The sequence below is a fragment of the Colletes gigas genome, unplaced genomic scaffold (assembly GCF_013123115.1).
Source record: "Colletes gigas isolate AHSC1104 unplaced genomic scaffold, ASM1312311v1 Colletes_gigas_Sc00013, whole genome shotgun sequence".
In the NCBI taxonomy this organism is placed as follows: Eukaryota; Metazoa; Arthropoda; class Insecta; order Hymenoptera; family Colletidae; genus Colletes; species Colletes gigas.
The window spans coordinates 3309897-3329982 of record NW_025106642.1 but is presented as its reverse complement, the minus strand read 5'-3'; the positions used below and the strand labels follow the sequence as shown (position 1 = coordinate 3329982).

Below are 20086 nucleotides of genomic sequence, written 5' to 3'. Positions count from 1 at the left end.
AAAATTTGATTAAGAACTTGAATTTGTAATTTATTACTAGAGATTTTGAAATATAATATTCTGAGTTCGTTACGTACGTAAATATCATCAGAATTGTATCGAATTTGAAATCATTTCAATAAAAAAAAATATCACGAATTTATATGATAAAAAACAAAAAATAGAGATGTTATGCTTTTTTCTTAGTATTATCATAGCCTGGATATTTGACGCAGGATCGCGTTACATTATTTGACAGCCAAGAATCGCTTCATTGACTCCAAGAGGGACACCCCTAGTAGCAGAAATAAAATTTGTATACTTAACGCGGGACCACTGTAACTGTATCAATCAAGACCGATAATTAGCAGTTCAAAACAGTTATTTTTAGGGCTCTTTCACTCTGCTGCTTATTACCACAAAAATAAGCAATATAGTCAACGAATAAACATCCCCCTAAAGATCGACGCAAGACTGGAAAATTGAATTCCCATGAATTCATCGAGACTAACACGAAGTCAATTTACCTGACGCCATGACAGCGCGAAATCACACGTTTACTCGAATTAAGCAAACGGATTACCATTGTGAGGGCAATCGACGCAACGTGACGCGTTTAACGAGCAGCATCCACCAAGATCGGATTGATTTCGCGAGGATTGAACACGTTGAAAGACGCCAGGAGCGTTTGCAAAAGACGACGTTACGAGATGTTGACGATATAATGCATTTATAGGAATCTAATGACCGGTTTTCACTGCAAACACGTATTTTCAGGCTGACAACCGTGAAGACGTGACTGCGCGACGCGTTCGCCTCGCGCCCTGTTATTTGAACGGTTTTCCATCGTATCCGACGGGGCGGCTCGTTAACGCAGCCGTATAATTACATTAAAAAAATAATAATAACGATAATAATAGCGTACTGATATGCGCGTGCATTCTCGTTACGCGTCGCGCTTGATCGTTTCATCGGTTATCGCTGACGCAGATGAGGAACGCATTCACCTCCGGGCGATTCTTTCCTCAGACTCGAAGGTTCACTCGAGATTTCTAAACAATTTGGCGATCAAACTCGAATTGGCCGTTTCCTCGTCGCTATTTATTAAATTCGATACGTAAAATGACCCTTTGGATAGGACACAATTCTAATCCTGCATTTCTAAAAAATTCTAAACCCGAGTTTGTCTATTACTGATTTTAAATTATAACTAAACCTAATGTTGTAGACCTTTTATTCTAATCCTTTCATTTTGTTATCAACACACATTTACTAGCATCGAAACATTTAATTTTATATAAATCTTATTCCCATTTATTATATAAGCAATGTTTACGGAAATTCAACAACTTTTATTATTGAACAATGTATTGACTAAGAAATATAAGAAGAGTTATTTTTAAATGAATAAGTATTTAAAAAATAAACAAAGAAATCGTTTTAATATCTAATAATAATCACCGCCATTGTTTAATGACATTTCAGCTAATTTATTAGGCAAAGAATGTCTCAACTCGTAGATTGCAAATAATTGCCATGTCTCTTCTATTACTTGGTTTAATTAATTAATATTTTTAGGCCTACTTTCCGAAACTCGTAATTTAAGCATAAACGACGTGTCTTCGATTCTCCTAAGTGTTATAATACAACCCTCTATATAGCAATGATGTTACTTTAAGTACTTGTACCTCTACAATTATCAAATTATTACTCCTGAAATTTTCCACCCAACAATCGGTATTCCGTCATCGTGTAAAATCGAAGGGATGTCAAGTTGAGCGCCTCACGTGTCAGAGAAAAAGAATCCAACAGATCCCGAGAATTGACGCAACCCTTATCACCGGCGGGTGTATAAATTTTCTTTGCCCCTGGAAAGTTGGAGGTCTACGTTCAAAGAAATTCATAAGAAAGCTGACTTCGAAAGCTTCGAATTTCTGCTCGAGCCAGAAGCAACCAGAAATTCAGTAATGTCAGGAACAGACAAGGCTCGTCAAAGAATGTTTCAAAGTTTCGATCCGTAGTGCGGAGTTTCTGAAACGTCGACACTCCTCGGATATGTTCCATGCAAAAATCATGTAGTTTCTATTATTCGGATGTAAAATCATCTTATTCGAGATGTACCATGACAATATTTCAAATACTTTTAATTATTTTTCAAATTAAAAGAAGTAAGAAGAAGTAAAGAAGTAAGAAGTAAGAAGAAAAGAAGTAAAATTTAATACGAGAGAGAAATTTATATATCTTTATAATGTACAGGTCGTTGAACTCGTTTTGATATCGTCTATAATACTATGAAGTTAAAAATATAACAGTGACCATAATTTTTTATCGAAAATCAATTTATTTTTAAATTTGAGCACCTGGAATTTCTTGTCAGATCATCGAAAGGGGCTGAAGAATCGTGGGGACTAATTGTACCACTCTGTATATGTTTATATTTGTACAAAAATGTATGAAATTTTGCTTATACTTGCTCTTATAACAAGCACCTTTCGTTACATAATTTCTTGTAAATTAAATTTATATTTCTGCATGTGTGTGTGTGTAATTAATAAGAAATTATGCTATAAATGCCTGTGTTGTAACAGCAATCACAACCAAAATGTTATGTTTCATACAATTATGAACAAAATATCTGTTTACGAATTTTTACGATCCTGAAATTTGTCTAAACTATCATCACCTGCCAATGAGAGGGAAATAGACTTTTCCCGCAGGTGGTCCTAATCTCCGCGCGTGTCTCGTTAATTTTCTTAAGAGTTCCCGTAAATTTTTCTGAAAGTAACCGAGTTTACCAAGAGGCGGGGTAGCCGGCTGTCCAGTTTTCCTCTCTCGCGTTCCCTCGACGAGATTATGGTCTCCGCGCGAAATTTGAAACCAAGCGTCGACCGCATGGGATTATCCTTCCATAACGTCAGCCGAGAGTTAGACCATAACACGGCATTGCCACATCACGCCAGATAAAATGCAAGAGCGGTGATGTTGTCGGTGAAACGAGAATATCTGGTACCGTCGCTGAGACATGCTCCACAGATCGAGAGCCAAGAAACACACCGGGGGATCGATTCGCGCAACCTGGAGGACGTTTTAGCGCGTAATCCATGCCATTCGAGCTGCTACGAGATCAAGATCCACATACGTGATTCCTAAATATACGCGTATGTGCGCCAACAACGATTTCAGGTGACTAAAAGGACGCTAAACCGAACCTACAACAATTTCTGACCAATTTGACTCTCGAGAATTAACTCTCCCAGGGTTTTCAAATTTCATCAGATTTAAATTACTCATTTCAGAAAACATGATGTCCTAGGTGTATACGTTTAAGGAGACTGAGCCTTCTTGTAAGGGCTCTATGCATTTACTTATGAAAGAAATAATTACAGCAGATTGAACAACCCTCAATACTTTCAAAATTTTCAAATTGTAAGGAATATTTTAAGATATTCGTTCGCGAACATATGTGGGCTGTATGCTTATGATCCCGTTGCAAATACAAATTACATTCTCTGCTCGATGTTTCTGCACTCCTTTGACATTTTTTGCCAACATATTTAAGTATAAGGTTCTGTCCATTGTTTCATCGATAAACACCAACACTTCTACGCCAGGTATGACGCAATATCTCGCATAATAATTCTACCGCCTTGGTGTTTCAGCGTTCTTTGAAGATTGCTAGCCTCCTATTCAGAGTTCGCTTTAATCAGATCATCTCATTAAAATATCGAAAATTTTCTTTCGTTCGAAAATAAAATATTACCTCGAAAGTTTTTATATTTAAGCATATATTCCTTAACAAATTCAATTCTTCTTTTTTTATTTCTTTGTCAGTTTTATCGTACAATTCATCCTTTTATTTCATTGGTAATCTCTGATGAATTGATTTCCAAATTTTCTTTAACAATACCTGTTAACAATTTTCCTTTCCTTTGTTACAATCGAGTCCCTAAATGTATGTTTGATATGGTCTATCTACCGATAAACTTACAATTATCGTATCTACGTACACTCCGAAAAAAGGTAACTTTTAAAGCAGTCACGTGATAATATCGCCTTTTAGAATTTCCAAAACAAAATTAATTACCCTAGATAATAAAGGAAACTCCACAAACATTTGGAGCACATGCTAAAAGAGTACTGTTGCGACTGTAACGAACCTTTGAACACTGAAAGTAATCAGGATTGTGAGTGATGTCGCGTTTTTAAGATAAATTAAGAGAATGGCCATTTTGACTCGAATCTGAATTTTGTTATTTCGTATTCTAATGCAAGGTTTACGATTGAATTTTTACATCATCGAATTTGTAAACTCCTTATTTACAAGTGGACCCGAATTCTTTTATCAATCATCGTTTCTTATTTATTAAAATTTCTATACAGTACAGTCTGCCAAGTTGTCACGATTCGTGGTTGCAAGGATCAATCAACGGCGATCAAATTTCACCTACCTGTCCGATCAATTGTCACAGCACGGTTCCTGACCCACTGACAACTCTACAGGCAACACTGTATCGCTTTTCGCGTAAACTTTGCATCTCGCGACGATGTTACGAAGTACTCTAACGATTTCGATCGGGAAAAATGTGTTGAGAATCACTGACAGTGAACAGAAATTGGAAAGGAGAGGTTCATGCAACGTTACTATGGCGGCGTACAAGCAACAGACGCAGCTTCTCGGCGTACGAGATGCGTAATTAATAGCCTCGCGACTTATAAATTATTGACGATGAAATGCGTTGAATTGATGCACATATTAAACGGCCTTTTGTCCAGCCACGAGCAGCCAATCCCGTTTGCATCCGCTCCGCGGAAACTGCGCTCGCGTTGAAACGGAAAACCGAGAGGAGCGCGCAACAATGCTAGGAAACATGATTGCGAAAATTACGGAATCGCAGACTCTTTGAAAATCAACATCATTCTACCACCAATGATATAAAAAGGCAATTTTCCCGATAGTGTAAAATTCTTAACAAAAACAAGCACAGTTTTCCCATTGTTTTTTTACGGAAACACTTTGATGAAAGCCACAAAACTGAGACTGCATAGACTACGGTAAGTCATTTTAGTGATTATTTAGGTGAAGAAAAAATGCCCCATATTGTCGAGGGAGCCATCTTGAACAACTTTTTTCTCCGCAACAATTGGAGGTCGCTTTTAGTTTACGAAATATTTAAAACTATCGTGGTAGTTAGTCAGTATAGCTCGTTTCTTTTCTCAGTTTTAACATCGTGCGATTAATATTAATTTTTAGGTTTTGTTTTTGTGTAACGAGATAAAAAAAGAATTGTTTTGTTCAAAAGTTAAGCTGGTTTTATGATCAGCCACATTCTAATCTAATTTACAGTAATTATGAATCATAGAATATTAACAAAACAAAGTACTTAATACGAAACTTAAAATCGAGCAGATATCTTGTAAACTAAATTGGCGAATTGTTTTTGAGGAGAAAGTTATTCAAGGTAAGTGTTAAACTAAACAATTACCTATTTTATCGTAAGAATCGACCATTTTTATTCTGACAACCAGATTACTTTTATCGAGGTAAAAATATGGACTCTTGTTGTAATAAACACTGGAATAGTATTATATTAGTCTTGTTTTGTTAGTTACTCTTTACGAACAAACAATCATGGTACATCTACAGAATTTTTATCTATATATATCCTCTAAATTTCAAAATATTCATCGAGATGAAAATCTAGATTTTTAACAAAGAATTTCTGTAACCATATCGTTAAAATAAATATTACATTAGTATTATAAGCGTACTTGTTCATTTTGTTAGTTGCTCCTTAATTGCAGAAGTCCTCGATAAAAGTCTCGGAATATGGTAGGCTATTTTATTCGAGAAATTTATCGTTATCGTTTAAATAGATGTGTAAAGATAATAAAGGAGGAATTCATGTACACAGATTGTTAGAAGGATAATTAAAATAATGTTCCAGGGATTTCTTTTTTCAATTACTATTTAACTATAGAAACTTCTTGATGATATATACAAAATTGTACCCACTCGATGTCGGCGATGTAATTCCAGTTTACCTTTTTCATTTACACGGATCAAAGAGCATGAATGGTAGAAATGTATGAGCAATTTTTATCAAGGTAATTGCAGGACATTTTATTATTTAATTGCAGGATATCCTCGATAAAAGTCACGATAGAATCACGATTTTATTCCAGGAATCGAACGTTTAGATTCACAGAACCGAATAAACATAAACAGTGGCGTTTTTTACTTTTATCGAGGTAAAAATTCCGAGCAATAACAAGGAGTTTACCCGTAATTGTTAGAACAAATACTGAAACAGCATTATGAGCGCCCCATCGGTCCCATTTTGTTACTCACTTTTTAACCCTTTTCACTTACGAAGCGATAAAATCTTTTTATATTTATTCGATAGTTCAGAGGTTCCCAAAAGCATTTTTGCCATTCGTTTTGACACGAAATCTTGCAGCAGTGTCTGCTCGTTTCCAGAATAATTTCTGAAATTCGTACACATTATTGGTTACGATCAAACTTCCCATGATATCAGAATGTTATCAGTCACTTGTTATACATCATCCAAACAGTTACCACATGAGTTAATCACAATCATACAAAACCAATTGACACGATTTCCATGTTTAGTCACTTCCCATAAAACCAACCAACATAGTTCATAGAAAGCAAGGCACTTCGGTTTCGAATATCGTCCTGTTCGCTTTGCTCCTAATTTCTCGGACAACGTTTAGAAAAAAAAGACACCGATGCACGCGTTTCAATCTGATAAGATCAAAACGAACGCCGCGAAGTTGTAAGTTTGCTTTGTAAACACGTGTTCATCGTATCGCTGTAATTCACTATTGAACTACGCCCGTGACAAGATTGTCTTATCTAAACCTGAACTGTTTAATATTCTATTGCAAACTAAACGTGTGCGAAAGCTGGTTCTACCTACGTCATCTTGAATGCTCGAAGATACGTCGATGTCGTTCTGACGCGAACAAGATTCGACGGCGTTATCCGCGCGGCGAAACAATTAATCGAAGTGTTCGATTCGCGTCAGAACGCCTCTCGGTCTCTTTCGTCTAATTCCTACGTGTGTGAAAAAGGTGTAAAGCGTGAATGAAAAACTGAGGAGAGAGAGAGAGAGAGAGAGAAAAACGCATGCAAATGAGAGACAGGTCCCACCGTTCTCCTCGTTCCGGAAGAAGTTCTGGAAGAGAGAGCTGTGATCCTCGTGTGGATCGTTCGTTTTTGGGGGGAACGGATGCAGAACCAAATAAATAAAAACATAAAATAAAATAAAACAGGGAGAAAAAAAATAAAGAAACAGAATGAGCTGTCGTTTGTCACTTACCCTTCAGAGAGGATGTTATCATGGGATCACCTGAAAACGACACAAGTACAGTATTGCGTGAACGGTCATGGCATGAAAATGAGAGATAAAGTGGGAGACAGAGTGACAGATAGATATACAAAGAGCGAAAGAAGGAGAGCCGTATGAGAATAATTTCGTGGCCGTAATTAAAATAGCTAATTGATAGATGTAAAAAGCTAGAGAAGATGAGAGATCGAAGATGGGGAAGGCAGAGATGCGTTCGCCGTTTGTACTATTCGTTGTACAGGGTGCAAAGAAATTATAATACACCGGGATTCTCCATCTTTGGACAGGTGTTCAAAATAATTGTCACAAGATAGATCTTGACCCAAGAAAGTCAATCGTTTAATTTCATCCTCTTCTATTCGTTGCTAGGAGTTGCAAAGGAATCACAGATCACTATTAAATCGTTTTCTTGAAAAATGATTGTTAAAAATTGAATAATTCTTGAACAGACTTCACATTAGGAGCTTCCTCGGTGATTTAAATGTATGTTGTGGAGTTCCTGAAGTCTGCTAAAGAATTATTTCAACTTCGTCATTTTTTAAGAAAATGGTTGAGTTACGAAACTTCTTAACCCCACCACTAGTAGAATACGATGAAATAAAAAAGAAATTTGACCTTACTTTCTAGGTAACGATCAATTTTACATTTTTTAATTGTGACATATGATTTCACTACACACTGTACATTATACGCAAAGGCTACCGGTTTAATTAATTCCTAATGATTTGATATCAATGTCTAAACATTGGATATTATTTTCTAATACTGGTGACGTGGTGGCGTGATAAATAAATTATGTCTGTACAAAAATGGTACTTATTAAAAATGTGGTACTCGCCTTTTTTTTAAATGTAAATTTTTTGAATGTTGAGACAAATTGTAATATCTTATTATAAACTACGCTGTCGACTCTCTGATTTTTCAAACTCTGATTTTATCTATAAGTTAAATAATTGATCAAGAATATTGTTACGCAAATATAGTATAGTTTTCACGCAATTGTTACCAATCATCGAACGAAATACATATTCGTTCGAAAATTAATAATATTCTGATAAAATGGTCTCAAATTCCTTTGCATCGGCATATATTTAGCTGATAAAATCATGAATAATTATCTATTAAACAAATACATTCGTCTCGCTTAAAAAGACGATTATGTTGATCGCATATAAAAAAAATTAGAAAGCAAACAAGGTGTTACAAAGTATTACCAACCTTTAGTAGACCTTGCATAATCAAAAAATGGGAAGAATAATCGAAAATTTCAAAAGCTAGTGGAGGCAGAAAAACAGTGTTGAACATGATAAATTGTTGGTTTCTACATGCAATAGCATGATGCAATGAAAATGTCGCCAAATCGCAGTTTTTGTAACTATAAATATATTATAGTGTTTGTCAATCGTATCACATTATAAGGATATGGAAACAAAATTTAGAATTTTTTAAAAAATATACTTTTTCGCATTGCATTTACTTCGTTAAATAGTACAAGTTTTATAAATAACGAAGATATTTAAGTAATTCATATTTTCATAAAATAAATACTACTTTTCAGTGAAATAATTTAGGCGTATATTATGATTACAGTTTCTTAATTATTTAATATTAATTTATGCGTAAAAATAGTATTTAAAGTCTTGAAAGCACTGTTACACTTGATGATTCAAAGAAACTTGCGTTAATATTACATAATATTAATTAATACAAGCTCATTTGAATCGTCGTGTAACAGTACTTTCAAACACATAAAAACGGAATTATTTAAATATCTTCGTTATTTGTAAACATGTAAAAAAATTTTACAGGTAAAACTTGTACTAATTAACGAAGTAAATATAACGCAAAAAAGTATATATTTTTTCCGCAATAAATTTTTGAAATCTTATAATTTCGACTTGTAGGGAACAAAAAATTCTAAATTTTGTTTCTAGATCCTTATAAAGTGTAAAAAGACGAATTCAAAGAGGTACTAGAATGTATGATAGCAGTACACTTTAATGGAGAAAAAAAATTTCAGATTTTGCGAAGATTATGTTTCCATCTGGCGCCACAATTCCAAGGGGTGTTGCAAACAAAATTCCAAGATTGAAAATTAATCTCCACTCTACTATACGGTCATTCGATGTGCACGAAAATATATAGAAACATTTTGCTTTGTGACTTTCTAATAAATAGTTAACGAAAGGGTTAATATCACGATTCCAAAATTTCATATTTTGCGTAGGTTATGTTTCCATCTAGCACCTCAATTCCAGGGGGTGTTCCAAACAAAATTGAAAATTAAGCTCCAGCTTATTATACTGTCATTCGATGTGCACGAAAACACATAGAAACCTTTTGCTTTGTGACTTTCTAATGAATTGGTGACGAAAGGGTTAATATCACGATCAGAATCGAAACCATTCGAGGAGTATGAAAGAGAGCAAGAGCAGAAGAGCGTGTCGACGGCGCGTGGGCCCGGTATGGCAAAGTAGGGAGGGTCTTTGGGCCGAGATCACAGTTCCAGAGGTCAGGGATCAGGCATGCGCCGCAGAAAGGAACGGGAAAACGTTTCTCTCGCAGCAGATAGAGTATCTCCTCGCATAATGCGCAAGTGGGAGGCTCGTACAGACACGCTTAGGACCGAGAGAACTGTCTTCGCGAAGAAGACCCTTCTTTGTTCGCCGTCGCTCTTCCCTCCTCCGTCCTCCTCCCTTTATTAGGCTTTGTTTTACCTCGCCCTTACCACCGACGAACGCGATTCGTTGCACCGTGCCGTCACGCGCCACACACGAACCTAATGTTATGCGACTCTTGGACGCCCGGGTTGCCACCTTTCTTCGCCATCAATGTCCAGCCTCCCATTTTTCCCTAGATTTTGTAGATTTTCGACGATTTTCCAACAGATTATAACGTGGTCGAAGCGATCGTGCAAGACTGAAACTGGTCTCACGGAACTTTGAACTACTATTGCATTCTGGTGTTCATGGAGTCATGAGTCTCTGCATTTTTAAGGTCATAAGTTTGGGAGTTCCATGTCACGCGGATTTACGAATTTCAAAAGTTCATTTAAACGTTCCAAGGTTAAAAACCCAAATTCAAAGGATCAAGAATCTTGGATCTGAAAGGTTAACAGCTCACAGTTTGGGGTATCAAGAACTATAAGTTTTAGGTTTGAGGAATTCTAAGCTTGGGAGTTTATGAATTTTCCACTCATAATTTCGAATAATCCTCACAGTTTGGGGTATCAAGAACTATAAATTTTAGGTTTGAGGAATTCTAAGCTTGAGAGTTCATGAATTTTCAACTCATAATTCCGAATAATCCAAGTTCCAAGTTATGATGCTTCAAAGAAACGCATGAACTTTTAGGGGAATCGTTCGTTCATGGTCAGACATTATATGTTCAGTAAGGAATTTTTTTTCTCGAAAGTGCGTAGGATTTCGGGGGTATGTCTGTTCACCAAAAATGATCGTAATTGACCCCCGCAACCAAAAATAATTTTTCCAGAACGATTTGAAACTTTTCAATTTCGCCGAAAAATGTAGGCACCTAATCGAATTTTTTTCTCGAAAGTGCATAGGATTTCGAAAGTATATCTATTCACCAAAAATGATTGTAATCGACCCTCGCGACCTATTACAAAAATATACTAAAAAATATCCAGAAATATGTTTACTTTTTTGCGAAATTTGTAGTCCATGACTTCGATAGTCCCAAGTTCGCAGATGTAAGAGCTCCTGTTCGAAGAGTCCACGAAAGTTCGATATTCCAATCGACTCAAAGTACAAAATATCGCCCATACAATTAACTACTCGAAACCTGTAACTCTCAGATCTGATCTAACGACATAATTGCAACGACATTTCTCTTGCCAAGATTCTTCTCAACTATTTTCCCTCTTTCTGATGACCGACTCGCAATCCGGTTGGATGCAATCCGAGTAAAAAGACACTGTCACAAAGGCAATTAAAAAATCTATATTCATAAGTATATATCACTGTTGCTTGAATGCAAATGAAATATCCGGAACAGTTTGCGCTGGTCGCGATTAGAAGATAGGGCGAAAAAACGAAAGAAAACCGCTACCGTCACTGGCCATCGTTTCGAGAAGCCGCGGAACGAATAACGCGTATAATCGGTTGATTAGAGTGAATGATATTGGCAGAAGCTCGTATCCCCGAGCACAAGTGTAAATCTATTCACTGTCAGGATGCAATTATGCCGGTGTGTTGCAACGCTAACTAGCAGCGGTTTCGAGTTAATCGCGAATATGAGTTATCGTACGCTTCCACCCTTGTAACCAGGTTCCAATAAGCAACCACGGTTCTTCGTTTAAACGTTCAAGGACACTGTCTGCTCGCGAAAAAACCTGTTAAACATGTCCACTGTAATTGAACACAGTACGGCCTTAAAGACAGCCAATGGTATCCGTCGATGCTTCAATTTATGCACTTATACGATTACGTATTTATTAATAACATTCGATTTTTCAATCGAGTTACTTCCGACGCTAAAACAACGTGTACAGATTTCGAATTAATATTTCAAGTGCACACGTATTTGGCTACAAAGTGCAAAAGAAAAAGGAAAGTCATATTTCTGGCTGTTGAACAATTATTATTAATGGTATTAATAGGTAGAAGTTGTTTCACTTAATAACAACATGTACCCATTATAGTTATACGTAGGAGCAATCGCTTGGCAATATTCTTTTTTTATGAAAAAATATAAATAGTTAAATCTGTAAGTTTGAAGTTGATGATTCGTCGATTTCTCAATTTGTCGAGGTTTTATAGAAGTATTCTTTGTATAGATTACTATTATTATACCTACTTGTTGCCTTCAAATTGTACGTTTATCTATTTATACAAACTTCACCAAAGAAGACTTTATGGTATTTAATATTAAATACTCGGTAGCCTAAACAATAGTCTTTGATATTTTGATGAATCTTAACTCACTTGCATTCATATTGTCAATTCGTAGTGGTAGTCGAGAACAAATTATTGAAATATCAAGTCTGCAAATACAAATGGCCAATTTGACTAAACTATCGACGTACATACATATATTATCAATAATTGAATAAAAGTAACAATCATAATAGGTATTAAATGTGCCTCATCGATGAGTATAAATTGTCACTGGATCAATGAAAACATTGCTGGTGAACTGATTGCTGATCTAAATGTAACGTCGACGAAATCGTGTTGACGAAACATACCACTAGATGAAATTTTTATTACCTATTATTAAAATTGTTGTAATGTTTTATTTTGCACCGCAATAGAGCCTCAGATAGAAGTGTACACGCATCGAACGCAGTTAAGTAAATAGATAATCGTTCGAACCGCGAAAGGTTGCAATCTTCGATATGGATCGATCGAAAGGTGTAACTTTAATTGACGAGGGAAATTTTTGGTTAAGAATCGTGATTCTGATCCTCGTAGAAGGCTCGTGGCCCCGCGATGCATCGCATCGGTGCGTGCATCTGCTTGCACATGCAAGCCATGCCAGCGCGTGTGGGCCGAGCAGATCTTCCGGTGGATTTTGCACGATGACTCACCCGCATCTCGTTCCTCGAATCGTTCATTCTTCTTCGAACTGGTCGACAATATACGAAATACATCGGGGGATCGCCCCCCCGAAAGGAAGAATGGCCTTTCGATCGCGTTCGAACTTTTGATCGACGATTTGCGCGGCTCTCGAGGCCCGAAGAAAGAACCATCGACGGATAAATTAGCGTTCATTATACCGTAAAAGCGGATTCCTATGAAACTGTACTGGTTCACCATTTCCTTGAAGCAATTACACGATAACCCAACTCGGGCCTAACCCAGACCCCTAAAAATAGTTTTAAAATCATTTTTTTTCGAATCTGTGAATAACCTTTGCCTATTTCGACCTGTACACTTTCGAGACAAAAATATTCTACTGAAATTTTATGCGTGTCTTCGAAACATTATTTATTTTATTTAACTTCTGAACGGATTGGAGGATTTTAATGTTTCTAAATGCAAACAACGCGTATTTTGGTGAAGAATATGTGGAAATTCTAAAAATTAACGAAAAGTTGTTCACTAAACCCGTAAGGTGAGAAAACCCCCATTAAAATTGTCCAATTTTCAAATGACCATAACTCCTACAATAGTGAATGTATCGCATTGAAATTTGGTGTGGAAGTAAAGCTCATGGATACCTACAAGAAAGTACTAAAAAACTTTACAAAAATCAAAAACGAATTTTTACGAAAAATCGACAGGGGGTAGGTGCCTAAATTTTCACCAAAAATGAAAAGTTTCAAATCATTCTAAAAAAATTATTTTTAGTTGCAGGGGTCCATTGCAATCATTTTTGGTGCATAGACATACCCTAAAATCCCATGCACTTCCGAAAAAAAATTCAAGAATGTGTGAAATTTTTCGACAAAATTAAAAAATCTCAAATCGTTTAAAAAAAATTATAGTTAGTTGCGGAGGTTAATTGCAATCATTTTTGGTGGATAGACATACCTTCGAAATCCTGCGCATTTTCGAGAAAAAAATTCCAGAAGGTTTGAAACTTTTCGACAAAATTAAAAAATCTCAAATCGTTTTAATAAAATTATATTTAGTTGCGGAGGTTAATTGCAATCATTTTTGGTGGATAGACATACCCTCGAAATCCTGCGCATTTTCGAGAAAAAAATTCGAGAAAGTGTGAAACATTTTGAAAAAATTAAAAAATCTCAAATCGTTTAAAAAAAATTATATTTAGTTGCGGGGGTCAATTACAATCATTTTTGGTGGATAGACATACCCCCGAAATCTTACGCATTTTCGAGAAAAAAATTCGAGAATGTGTGAAACTTTTCGACAAAATTAAAAAATCTCAAATCGTTTTAAAAAAATTATATTTAGTTGCGGAGGTTAATTGCAATCATTTTTGGTGGATAGACATACCCTCGAATTCTTACACAGTTTCGAGAAAAAAATTCGAGAAGATGTGAAACTTTTCGACAAAATTAAAATATCTCAAATCGTTCTGGAAAAATTATTTTCGATTGTGGGGGTCCATTACAATCATTTTTTATGGATAGACATACCCTCGAATTCCTACGCATTTTCGAGAAAAAAATTCATTACGAGCGGAACTTTGAACGTTAATAACTTTTTAACAACGCCTCAATCAACAAATTAGCATTCTTGATTTTGGTCTTATTTTGGCTTTCAGAATCTCCCATTAAAATTTTTCCCAGGTTTCTCCTGGTTCGAACACCCTGTACAAAACTTGAACGCATGATATAGTTACACTATTTTGATTAATTCGTATCTATTTCCCCCAACTGTCCACTGAATTTTCCTTGCAACTGTACGTTCGCATTCTTGGCGACGGAAGGGTCGGCTGGTCTCAATTTGTCGTAGCTCGGAAGCATTCGAAAGGGAATATTAGCCTCGCCTTCGAGCGGATCCTTGATCGAGAGGTAAGCGTTACGGAGAGAAAATGATCGCGGCGGTTCGGTTTGTACGCGGGAGAAGAGGTGGAAAGACGCAGGAAGGAGTCGAGTGGGACGGACGAACGCAAACACGAACGCGAACGCGAACGAAACTCTAGGATGGAGGTGGACGATGCGAACCGGTGGATAAGAGACGGAGGAGAACGAGGAGGAAATCGATTATTCGCCGTGCGGCGTCCTGCGATCGCCTGCTTAGGAACAAACACTAACCACCAAGTTTATCCTGGAACGTTGCATTATCCTCGGCAACGAGACGGAACGCCAGCGTCCTTGAGCGCTAGAAACGCGTCTCAGGATCCTCGATCGATCGTTGCGCGTTGCATTCTTCGCGGAAACGGCCAAACGGGAAGCACGGGGGATCTTTGGAAGATCGTAGATCGGTTGGATCCTGTCGCGATTAATAACGCTGGAACTAATTGGCACGAGGCTCTCGCGAGACGCGTTTAAGAGACCTTCCGCTGTTTCTCGACGAATTTCGTTGGAATATTACACGCCGCGGGTCGCGTGTCCTGCGAAATCGAACGACTTCCGCCGCCACGGGAATTTTCCATTTCGTCGTTCAAGGTTTCGACGTTCGAGCATCTCGTGTTCCGACTTCTTCGTGCCTCGTATCCTCGTTACGTGCAAATCTTACGACTGTTGGAATCTAAGCTAGAAGAATGTACACAGTGTTATATTGTAACGATATGATACAGGAAGTCTATCGAGTACCGTTTCAAATAACGTCCGAACCGATTTCACGGGATAAAGATTGACGGACAATTTTCCCCCCGAGAAACCAAACCAACGATCTTTTATATTCTCGCTTTTTGTTTCCAAAATATTTCCAGGACAACTTTATTTCTTTAACACGTCGACTGTAACAGACTGAACTCAAATTGTCTACGAAAACGATACCCTTTTTTGGACAAATGTATTTCAGAGTGGATTTATCAGAGAACTAATTTCAATTTATTTGCTCGTTATTGGTTAAATACGATTACGACGTTTCGTCTTAGATCTCGAGCAGATTTAGAACGAAACGCCATAATTGTCACTGCTTGGATTACCAATAAAAGTGCTTGGATACACTTTTATATTAACATAACTTTTATTGTTAAAATTTGATATATCGTAGATCAGTGCCAAAAAGGCAATTACATCAGTAAATTGATCTATTTACTCAGCTATCTCTCGAGCATTTTGACAACCTTGTTGTTGCAGAAAAATGAACGCATCAAAATTCATTGCACAAAGTGAATATCATCGTCGAAGTAACTGGAACACATTCGCGAGCCCCGCGCGGAGAAAAAGGACTGGACACGTTTCGATTTGAATAAAAGAGGACTATGAAATTATAAGCGAGAAAGGACAGGCCAGTGGAAGACAGTACCGCTCATGGAAATGGCGAACGATTAGATACGGTTTTCATGTACCGCCACTCCGGATGATGGACGTCGCTGTTTATTTCAGCGTCGGGATTATCGTGAATTTCCATGGAAGAAAAATAACAGCACGCACGGACCGATACGTTTTCGTAACACCATTCGAACGCGAAAACACTCGTCTCCTTTTCAAATTACGGGAAACGCTATTTCGAGGAACACGTTTACTTTCCACGAACAACGAATTATTAATATTTGAAAGGAATAAACGTGTTTGGAAGTCGAAGCAACCCCCACTGTGCGTCGATTGATTAACCAAATAATCGAACGATTATCTGTTATCAAGCACACCTTTTCACACAATATTAATGAGCGTTAATCAAATAACTGGAAATTGTTCCTCGAGCCGAAGTGAGTCCAACATGGCTGCCGCAGATAATTGAAGTCGCGCGTGTCGCAATTTTCGCCGGTCATTTCCGCGGTTGTTCCTTGAATAAATTCGAGGTACAAACGACACCGCTATCGGCCGAATAAAAGCAACAGATTCCCCATGAATAATTCAGCGTCCGTTTCGCCGACGGTTGCGTCGGGTACTCGTACCGGGCTTCATCCCTTCGCGACGCATTTCCCAGACAGGGTAGATTTACCTCCGGTCGATCGTCGTTTTCGTCGACATTTTTGTTTCCGCGATACGTAAGCGGCCCCCCGTAGATTGCGTTCGCCGTTACGCAAATGCCATTTCCCAGAAAAATCGCGCGTCTTTCCTCGTCATACCGCCGCCGCGACGCCTCGCGACGACCTAAACCCTTTCGAAATTGCTTCGGTGGCCTCGCGTCGGCGAACAAATGGCAGAGTTTCGAAATACGATACAGCAATAATGCCTAAATCGTACCAATCGAGGGACTCTTGCCTTTCGAGGCAAAGGATTTAATAAAAAAAATCAAAATCTTGGGGCTAGATTCGAAGTGAATTTTTTCCTATCAGTATACAGGCTACCAGAAACGATACAATTTTAAAATTAGCAACAGAGAATCGGTTGCACCAATATAATCGTAGAAACCAAATTATTCTTTTAATTATTAAAATATTTATTCCAGAAAAGTTTTTAATTTTTGTTAAATTTCTATTAATAATGCGTGGACAAAAATTCTTTTGCAAAGGCAGCTTTCGTAAAAAACAGTCTGCAATTTTTAAACAATATCGGGGAACAGCAAAATTGCAAAAAGCTATTATGAACTTTTTCTTTTCGACGATTCAGCGCGCTCTACCCAATCTTGTCCTTGGCTTCCGGATACCTATTATTCTGATCACAACCCTGGAGGATTCCACGCGGAATTACATAAACGGCTTAGCCGATCGTCACGCGACGTCAATCACCAAATGGGTCGATCCTCGTGGAAGAATTAATATCGTCGGCCGGTTCAGCTTCTTTCGCGAATACCGTATATATCATCCTGATTAAAATCCCATCCTATCGTTTATACGTTGCCCCGGCTATACCCCCGAGGATCGCGTTCCTTTCACGTTAAATCTCTTGGTACCGGTTGCTCTTCCAACGTTGGCCAAATAAACCTAGAAGAGTAGCCGGGAGAATCGGCCGATTACGCTAATCGATACCTCGAATGGTACCAAAGGAAGCAAATATTAAATCGTCTTCGTCGACGGTCTCTATCTATGATTAGAGAAGAGGAAACCGGGATCAGTAGTAAATAATTTAAGATCTATCCCATTATCGCAAATTTTGAACATATCATACAACACTGCGATCGAAGTAACGATACAGTTATTCTCATTCCTCGACGATCGATAGAAAATGTAAATATTACATATATAATAAAACTTGAGTACAAGAGTGTTGTTTCGATAAAAGTTCGTCGGTAACTAGTTTCACTATCAGAGTCGGGCAAACATCCAGAAGACACTGTAGACATCCACTATACGGAAACATCTTAGAGCGCATATCCAGCACTGAAAGCCATAGAAAAATCTGGATTGGATACCTGGTCGGTCGTAAGGAGCGGCTCTTCTCGGCGCGTTCTGATCCTTAACTGGGTGGAATTGTTGCTGTTGATGCGAGGACGGCGTCTGGGCGGGTTGCAGCTGCGGATGGTATTGCTGGGAGGACGAATAGTGACCGGAAGCGTTCGCTGTGGAGGTTGTCTGCGGTTGCTGTTGGTACTGACCCGCCTGATACTGATTCAGATAATTCGGATGGTGGTACTGAGAATGGGAATGTGCGTTCGGATGGGACGGTGGGTGGGAGTGTGAATGGGGATGCTGGTGAGCATACGGGGCGGACCAGGTGTAATATTGCTGCCAAGAATCGGCGGCGTTCACATTTGCCATCCCATCTCCTCCTTCCTCGCTCCCCATTCGAAACCACGCGCAGTGATCACTTTTCGATGCCAGTTTTACCGGCCCTTCGATCGCCTCCGCTTTGTTCTTCGTTCGCGATCCTCTCTTCACCACAACTGTTTCACTGATAGCAAACTGTCCGTAATCCAAAACATCCCCCGGAACTCTTCCCGGTGAACTTTCAAGGGATCCCGTCCGCGAGGAACATCGTGGAACCCTGATAGCGAAACCTTCGCGGAAACACTCGGACTTTGTATCTTTTAACGGTATGAGCTAGGAGTCGAAGCAGGTGATATCATCTTTTAGTGTTTTCCCCTGAAATGTGTACATACGGAGTATTTATCCCGCGAGTTCTCGCACGTTGAACGGTGTTTAGAGAATTCTGTTCGTAGGAAGCGACAGGGTAAAGGAGCACCGATGGATTCTGAATCCTCGGGTGCGTACTAGAGAACGTTCTTTAACGCATTGCGTTTTTAATCGACACGCGAGTCAAACTTTTCCGAAAGGAATCGAGAGACAATACCTTGGGAATGGAACGTGACGATTTCGATGGAAATCGGGTTCGAACGGCGGCGACATTTTCGAGGAGAATTGCGTTCCCGTGATCGCGAGGGTCGGTCTAATTACTCGTCGAGACGTTGTTCATCAACCACCGAACACTGGAAAAACAAGAAGAAAAATAGGAGCACAGTATTCTATATCACAGAACATCTGGCGACACATGACGATCGGATATCCTCGCACCTTCTCGGAGTTACTTCCTTTCACAACCGTATATATCCACTACTTATCTGGTAAAGAAATCTCGAGTAGACGCTGGGTAAAGGAAAGCTCGAGGCACCGACGGCGAAAACGATTTCAGAAATCAACGAAACCTACTGGGGTATCCAATAAACGTGACACGTACAGCCCCGGCAAACCTGCAGCTACGGGTCCCTACGCGTGTGTGTGAATTTATGCGTGGTGTGTGCGAGTGTAGGTGCGCGCACGCGCGCGCTCCTCTGTACGTGTACGTGCGTGTATGGTGCGTAGGTATGTACAGCCGGAACGTTCGTATAAACATAATAAGTGCAACATTCCCCTCCTTTCTTTTTCACTCTCACGTCCCTTAAAGAGAAAGATCAGAAAATTCGCGTATTCCACGTACGGATGATCGACGAAGGATGTCGCGCGCGTAGAGCCTGAAGAGGCTCGAGGATGACTGAGAGGAACAAGTTCCTCTCCTCTGCCTCGAGCGAAAGAGGGTTGAAAGCACGAGGCTCGACGAGTGAGCGGAGGGCGATGCCGGGGGATGTGCTTCGAGTCCACGTGCACCAGGAGGCACGTTCCTTGGTCACGTGTATGCTTACACCCCGTTAGGAGACGCGCTCGCTGAACGTTCTTGTTTATTTCAGTTACCGGTTGACGTATGAAATTCGAACCGCCTGCGACGAACGGATTAACGTATTCTTACGTCGCGGTAAGCCGACCCGCTCGATCGCGGAATCGCTGATATCTGCTCAGATTCGATCCGTATAAATCAAACGGTGCTAAAACTA

General features: G+C 38.7%; 1 protein-coding gene across 1 annotated transcript in view; it reads right to left on the bottom strand.

Moving 5' to 3' along the window:
• LOC122399338 (thyrotroph embryonic factor-like) overlaps nucleotides 1-18566 on the bottom strand; it is a 106110-nt gene extending 87544 nt beyond the window's left edge. Inside the window, exons 1-2 of the mRNA XM_043399956.1 lie at nucleotides 18194-18566; nucleotides 7323-7352 (exon numbers count right to left, since the gene is read on the bottom strand). Of these exons, the coding sequence (XP_043255891.1) occupies nucleotides 7323-7352; nucleotides 18194-18566 (403 nt within the window). The remainder of the gene's footprint in view (nucleotides 1-7322; nucleotides 7353-18193) is intronic.
• Between the last annotated feature and the right edge of the window lie 1520 nt (nucleotides 18567-20086).